The following is an 8,115-nucleotide window of genomic DNA, read 5'->3' as shown; positions in this document are numbered from 1 at the left end:
GGGGGGGGGGCGGGAATCACATAGACTAGGGCAAGGAAAGGACTTCAAGACATTCTCAAATCCATCTCAGACAGGATGAACTCTGCTTTACATCATTCCTGACAGAGATGTGTCAAAACTGTTCTGTGAAAGAAAATCAAAGACAACCCCCTCGAAAACACGTCAGCAGCTTGTATGAGGAACACAGCTGGAGCCTACAGATAAGCAGACCTGGTGTTGAAGCTCTGCAAGTTTTTCCTGCTCTTCCTGTTCTCGGCGGATCCTCTCCTCTTCAGCTTGTCTTTGTTGTTCTTCAAAAGCCAGTCTCTTTTCTTCTTCCTGCTTGCGGAGCTCCTCCTCCCGCAGTGCTTTTTCCTCAGTTGCTCTCTTGGCAGTTTCTTCTTCTCTGATTCTAGTGTTTCCAAGATACAGATTACTGACTGGATATTTATTTCTTTAAAGTGTGCATGCACATGAGACAGACTAGGAAAGCAAGGAAGTTCTAAGTTATCCAATCACAAAATAACTGTAAAGATACTCTCTGGTGTGGATTTACAAATGCCACCATCCAGACCAGTCAAAGGAAAAAGCAGAGTAACTTGGAAGACACTATGAGCACATAAATGTTCTTTGCTGATTAAGTCAAGGTCAAGGCAGGTTGCTCCAATAATGGAAAGTTTAACTGAGAACTTGATTAAGTGACAACTATTTAATAAATACCACCTGCATCCACGACACAAATGAAGCTTTTAATTACCGTCAAACATAAATTTAGTTGGATTTCCTAAAAGACTGTTTCTTCTATAGTCTGAAATCCAGAGATATACTGGAGGTGTACACTGCTAGATCATGCAGAGATACACAACAGATCTGATGACATATTTCTGATAAAACATCTATAGCAGACTATATGAAAGTTTACGACAGCTTTATACCCGTGACTGGAAAACAGACAAAATCTGATGTTCTATCATGTTCACAGAAGCACAGACAGGTGATCCCTTATCTGGAATAAAGTTAGTCAGCGCAAAGTTAAGAATTTATTTTTAACAACTTCTATACAGTGAACCAAATGTATACTGATTTATCACTTTGAATTACTTGGCTGCAACATTTCTGATCCAGATTTCAGATCACTAACATGAGATTTAATGTATCATCAAAACACTGCCTGAGTTCATCAAAGGAAAGTTTAATACAGAGAGGTTGACTATTTCAAGACAAATACAAACAAAACAAATATAAGTGGTGTAAAAAGCACATTCTGGTTTTGAAATAAAAGCACTACTGGTGACTGGAAGAAAAAAGCAGCAGTGATTTGCACAGGGACTATGCAGTACATATATACTGAGATATAGATTAGCAATACACACAGCAACCTGTCCTGTCTCAAATGGTGCTAACGTCTGTCTCTGCTTCAGGAACTGCATTAAGATTTACAGGAACTTAAATTAAAGCTTAGGAAACATATACAGCTGGAGTGTCCATTCCAATCACACCCCACCACTGGAAGCATCCCTCCCTTCTCCTGAATTGTTACCTTTCCTCTTCCTGTCTCTGAATTCTTTCTTGGTCTTCACGCTCTCTTTGCTCCCGTGCTAGACGTCGTTTCTCTGCCAAGATTTTAGCAGCTTCTTCAGCTGTGGTGGTCCCTGCTACTGTTTTGCTACCTGATTCTGCAAAGGTTAAAAGAAACTGCTGTTAAAAAGCCCCAGTAACTTAAAATTAAAAAAGATGTTATCACTGTAAGCTGAGATTTTTCTTTTGGCCAACTGACCCACTATCTTTTTGATCAGTGCACATCATCTAAGGGCCCACAAGAGCCAAAGGGGAGCCCTAAAGAAATGCAGAGCCACAAGATCTCACTGACACTGAAATAACAACTAATTTCAACTATACTGATCCAGCCATATTCCAGACGATCCAGTTAAAGATATTCTCCAATTACCATAGTACTTAAAAACACGTTTCTGAAAAGACACATTTATTCTATAATGCTTACAAATACTTAAAAGAAAACTGAAAAAAATACTGCTTTAGGAAATACACTTAACTTCCTTCTAATAAAACTGAACGCACATGACCCTGAAGAGGAAATATTAATTTTTTTTTAATTTCTCTTGTTTCCTAACATAAATATTCATGCCTTTATATTTACAGAGTATCTTAGGGTGCAAATAATCATCATTTTATCTGGCCCTGAAGGCACATACTAATGACTTCAGTAATACCGTATTTCTACACATTTTAGCAACAAATCAATTTCCAATATACATGGAGATCAAAACAGCTCCAACCACCAGGTTAGCAGATATTTGTACAGTCCTGCAGTTTATGTTTCTTCATGTCCTGCCTGGTGGTATGGTGTCTGAACATCAGAGATACTATTATAAATTAACATCAGCAAAAAAACCCCAACCCTTGCCATCCAGTTGCTCTCAATATATATTGAAAGAACTCTGATTTTTATCAGTTATTCCCGCTCTCTAGAAATATTACTGTTTGAATGCGACTTAAGAACGCATGATCTGAATATTCAGAGAATTAGCTCTTGGTGTCAGTAGAGCAATAGCAACATAATGTTGGTGAGGACCTGCCTTTCTTCTTTTTAATATTTCACAAATCAGCACATATATGTTTGCTTAACATTTATAAAGCCTTCAAGTCAAGGTAATTTTGATGAACAATGACATCAGGGTTTGATCAGTTATTTTGCCTCTGACCTAAAGACAAATCATTCAAAACACAATGCCATCATTAGGAACTTTAATACCTCAAAAGCTGCTTAAGCCTCATGGACACATAATCACTACCTGCAGCTGTAGGGCATAATTACACAGAGTAAACCCTCAGCAGCTGAATCATGGCAGTGTTTTGTGCATAAAAATTTTTCTTGCAGTCCTAGGAAAAGCATTCCAGCACTGATGGAGTGCAGTCACAGAGATGTTTTCTAATATTTAGATTTATCCAATGCTGAAAAAGAAACACCTCCCCAGAACAGACATTGCTTCTGATTTGGGCAAAAATGCAGTCATGTTGGTACAACCAAGAATCAGCCACAACAGTTCCAAATCTGAACTCGGTCAAAAGGTGTCCTCCTCCTCCTCCTCCTCCCTGAGCAGGAGAGACCACTCCTTTGCAGTTGCAAGAATCGTTAGCAGAATCTGCCTACTCAAGATTCGCACGCGCTTTTCTTCCTATATTTTACAACTTTATGTTTTATTTAAAGAAAAGAAGCGAGGGTTCACTTAGTATTGCCAGTATATAACCATGAAGAAATCAAAATGCCTCTCTTCTCCTCTACTACTTGAGTGTCTTGCCAGTTTAGACTAGTCAATTTTTACAGCAGAGGCCATCTTCTGTTGTGCACTTGCACAACAACCAAGGCGGCAGTCCTGTTTTAACACTACTGGAATCTCTGTTGTATCAAAATTGGTTGACATTTAATGTCAGGTTAAACCTATTTTCCCCCCTCAAAACTGAACCTAAATAAGACAACTTAATCCCCCACAAGAAGCCTAAAAGTTTTAGGCTTTTAGGTTATAGGGTTATAACATGATAATGATAGCTTGAAATATGATGAATATCTGGTATTGAAAATGATAGAAGAAAATTAGTCACAATGATTCAGAACACCACAGATATGAAAAGAACAGGGGGCATAGAAACAAAAGAAAGGGTAGGAGACTTCCAAGTCTACGGGGGACCTTCCCATTGCATTTTCACTTTTGAAGCTTTACTGATGTTTTCCATGTGGTTACTTCAATAGTGCTTTCATCTCCATGCACCCTTCATACAGTTTGTTTCCATAGGGCAGGACACAGGACTTCCCAACATGATTGCTAACATGCCTTAAAAAGATTCTTCCAGCATTTTATACTCAGCTCCATTTTTGTTGTAGTCCCACTGTCATTCCTGGTAAGAACTGTCTTTTTCTCAAAGGACCTTTTTGTGATGGAAGGGGAAAGAGAGAAATAGGCAAGAGAAATGTCTCAGAACAATTGTAAAATGTACTATTAGTTGGATGGAGAGAAGATTCCAACGCATTTCAAGGCAAGTCATTTATTCACAATTAATCTAGGAATCATATTCCAAAGCCTTCGCTACCCAGATACAAAAAAGTGAGGCTCCATGATAGTTTATTACTTATCATCATGCATAAGGTGAGAGCTCATGAAGGAGCACTTCTTATGCTTTAAGTTGAAACAAGCCTTTTAACTCTCAGAGAAGCTGCGAAAGGCTGCTGCCAGAAACGACAACTGCTCCAAGTCACTGAAAAATAAAAAGCTTTTTACTGCAGAACAGTATATTTTAGTAGGAAGACACAAAAAACAAGACAAAAACTTGATTGCTGTCTGTCAGCAATGGGCAATCAAGTTTAGTTTGAAGGAGAAGAGATGGTATGAAGATACAAGTGCACGAAACTGAGATTAGGTTGAACCTACAAGACCTAGAGACTGATTTGCCACATGCCATTCATTGGTGTGCTCTGACTTCAGAAACTGGCCGGAATATGGTATTGCACCAACCCACAGGGTGAACTGCCTACACTGATGTGTAAAATGAAAATTGCCTTGAAAATTTAAAGCAACTTTTTCTTTTTAAGAACAAAGATTTTGCCTCACTTGGCCATATTGCAGTGTACCAAAACATTCAAAGAGATAAATGAAATCATCTCTATGTTGAAGAACATGCCCACTATTTCCTTATCTTCTATGTGTCAAAGAAAAAGAGCTTCACCCAGCCCCAGTACGAATCGTTACAAAGATGACTAGCTTGGAGATTAGCAATAAAATAAAATGGCAACAGATAAACTGGGTTAATACAATCCCAGAAGTCAGTGTAGAGAGGAGAAAGGTGGGACAACCAAGGAACAAGGACAGGTGTTCTTGTTCCAGAACGACTGGAAGATACAGAAATAGGACACATTGTTATGGAAGTTTCAACCAACTGACGACATTGATCACAAATGATTATGCCCCCTTTGAGGCATGCAAGACGTTTGTCACAGTAATGTAGCACATTGAGGGATGGACATTCTAACTGCAAAGATAAATGACGTGACACCAAAGACAGATGTGCAACTTCATACAGACATCCACATTTGACTATGACATCCAGGCTTCCTTCTAGAGGAACACATGCTCAAAGAACTGTACCATAAATGAGTTCTTCAGCTGACTAACACTATTTCACATCCAACATTGAGCAGTGTCAGGAAGAGCCTCAGAAATAACAGACAACTGCAGCAGCTGAGGAATGCACAACAGGAACTGTACATGCAGTAACGTGCAGCAAGCATATGTTCCCACTTACCTTGTGTCTGAAGGATTTTCACCCCCAGTACTGCCCACTGGCTGTAGCTTAAATTCCAGAGATCCCTCCTTTTCCCGTTAAGTCTCCCCTAAGTCCTTCTCCACAAAGAAGTGCCTGCCAGACCTCATCAGAAGGCTCTCCCAGATTCTGTTCTGGAGATGGCAGATAGTGTTCTTCCGGTAAGAAGGACAGAGGCTGTGCTTACTTGGCACGATGAAGAGGACTAGGAGACTAATTGCTTATCTGGTATATGGCTCTCCTTAATCTACCAAGATAATTTCTCAGTGTGACCTGTGAACCGACCACTTTTTCCTAAGGCAGCAATGATTATATATTCACTGGAACTGAGACTGAGGCAGCCTTCTAGCTTTGTGAAAACTCGCTCTCAGCCTGAGATGCACCAGTAGCTGATTTCTTCCTCCAAGCAGGTCTCTACACAAGCAATTTTAAGAATTATCAACTGGACTGAAAGACCTTTGCACAGTTTAACTATTGACTTTGCAAACCTAAGCTAGTAGATCCCTCAGCTACTGTGGCTGAAGTTGAAAAGGCAAACAGGATTTCTGCTTTTCTTAAAATTACAGTACAAGCAGTAATATTGAAAGCTCCTGACTTAAATCTTCAAGTCAAATAAACCGACTACTGCACTAAAATCCACACCAAAAGTTACCCCATGTAAAATTATTGTATAAATCATCAGCAATGAACAGCTTCGGCCTTAAAGCATCCTACCCTCCAGTGGTCTGCCTCACAAACAAATTATTTCACCAGTCCTAGCACACACTGGAGATGTCTCGAATAAGAGTGCGTCAGTCACTGAGAAACACTCACCTTCTTTGGTCTTTGTGCTAGTAGCTGCTACCACATCCCTGTCCAAGGCTGGTGAAGAACCTTGCTCTTGTCCTGTTCCTTCCGTGCTCTTATCCTTTGGTTTGCTCTCTGCTTCAGTTTTCTTTTTGGTAATGTTTATAACACCTGGCGTGAGAGGCTGACGTTGGATAGGTGCCGGTTTAGAGACTGGAGTAGGAGATGGTGGCCTTTGTTTTGACAAGCTGGGCGAAGGTGGGCGAGTCTTTTGTCTGTTGAAATAAAGAATATTTTTCAGGGCTAACACTGAAAACCTCAAACACGCAACTGAGGAGAGCAGTTAGTTAGTTTACATTACGTACCTCACTTTTAAAAATAAATCCACCCACAAACTACTGGTGCCTTCCTCATAAAACTCAAATACAGGATTCCAAAATACCCTGGGCACCTGGACTCGCTCCTTGTGGGCTAACATCAAAACAGGTCTGCTATTTACCTCCACATCAAGGATGAACCCTGTGATTCCAATCCAAGAAACTTCCTATGCTAATAAAGGCAGATCAGCTTATTCAGAAGCTCGCACGCTTCCTGTTGGTTATAGTGCACAGACTGTATTGAAAACCAGTGTGTATTTTGTCTGCACAAAAGAGACAAAGGTTCAAGAGCTGCATCCCTACTGTGGAAAAGAGAAATCAGACCAAAAATGAAGTCCTTATGTGTATAAACGTGGCGCAGTGTAGGTCATCCAAATTCTAACAGCACAGCTGTCTTGAGACAGGAAGCATCCTTCATTTTGTTCTGAATAAAAGCAGATATTTAACCTGGATGCATACCTAATTGTAGAAGGTGATGGAGGACGCTTCACCAAATTAGCAGGAGAGGGGGATCTTCTACGGGCAGACACAGATGGCGAGGGAGGGCGTCTTAAACCAGAACCTGGGGACGGTTTTTCTGTCTCTGATTTCTAAGAAGATACATAAAAACAGAGTAATGCTTGCTCTCTAGAATACATTACAGACAGAAGAGCTGCTACCCCAGCAAACATACAACTTCTCAACAAGATGTACTTCACATTTCCTTTATGTTCCAAAACACAGACCCAGTCAATGTTACCTAAATTAAATTTTGGGAACCATAAGCAGCAAACAACATGCCTTTAAGATATTAGAGAGATCAAGGACCAAAAAATTCCCATTTGATTTCAATACTGTGTTTTTTTAAGCAAAAGCTATTGAACGTTTCAATAAGCAAGCAAACTGCTGAAATAGGATCCCATCCTGAGCTGTTCCAAACCCCCTGATTAATACAAACCTAATTCCTGTGGATTTTCAACAAACCTGGGTTGAATCTGGTGAACTTGCATCAGATGAAGATAAAGAGGACTTCAATCTGTCGATGCTACGACTGCGCACGGGCACTTTAGGAGTTGGGACTGGGGAACTGATGGAACTGGCTGAAGCTGAACGAGGACAGAGGTGAGATTCTATAAAAGTTAGGAATTTGACAAGACAAAACGAGAACCAAGTGCACAGCATAAGAACAGGAGAAAAGGAAGAGGGGGAAAGAGAGAAAGAAAGATTGTGTGTGTTAGAAACCGTACAGAGAAACGCCACAGGCAGTGCACATTGCAATGGGTCACAGACACAGACACCACCACCACACGATTAGTACTTTGGAAGCAACAGCACCAAGAATAAAACCATTCTGAAAGCAGCAGTCTGGAGTAGATAAAAATAAAATGCTTTTCCAAAAAATGTCTGAATTTGCAATACACCAGCATTACTTTAATTTTAGTCAAGCTGCATCTAACCACAAATAGTTCCATTTTAATGGCTTATCATCTTTCTTTACAAGTTCTTCATCACAAGTTCAAATTTTAAGCATGTTTCCCCCATACTCAAGGAGGAAATCTTCCTTCTTTTCAAAGACTAATTATAAAGCAGCATTACATTAGGAATCCAAGCATTACTTTACAAACTTTTCTTGTGAAATAAGCATTTGTGCAACATTATT

At 39.9% G+C, this 8,115-nt stretch overlaps 1 protein-coding gene across 3 annotated transcripts in view; it reads right to left on the bottom strand.

Annotated features, from left to right (window-relative positions):
- MAP7D3 (MAP7 domain containing 3) overlaps window positions 1-8,115 on the bottom strand; it is a 33,388-nt gene that overhangs the window by 7,074 nt on the left and 18,199 nt on the right. For all 3 annotated transcript variants that reach the window (XM_010572468.1, XM_010572467.1, XM_010572466.1), the window contains 5 exons: window positions 7,440-7,585; window positions 6,936-7,066; window positions 6,127-6,374; window positions 1,520-1,655; window positions 211-391 (listed from right to left, as the gene is read on the bottom strand). In XM_010572468.1, coding sequence (XP_010570770.1) covers window positions 211-391; window positions 1,520-1,655; window positions 6,127-6,374; window positions 6,936-7,066; window positions 7,440-7,585 — 842 coding nt within the window. The remainder of the gene's footprint in view (window positions 1-210; window positions 392-1,519; window positions 1,656-6,126; window positions 6,375-6,935; window positions 7,067-7,439; window positions 7,586-8,115) is intronic.

Source organism: Haliaeetus leucocephalus, unplaced genomic scaffold (genome assembly GCF_000737465.1).
Source record: "Haliaeetus leucocephalus isolate CR32 unplaced genomic scaffold, Haliaeetus_leucocephalus-4.0 Scaffold340, whole genome shotgun sequence".
Lineage (NCBI taxonomy): Eukaryota > Metazoa > Chordata > Aves > Accipitriformes > Accipitridae > Haliaeetus > Haliaeetus leucocephalus.
Note: the sequence above shows the minus strand (reverse complement) of the source record. Positions and strands in the feature narration are given on the sequence as shown.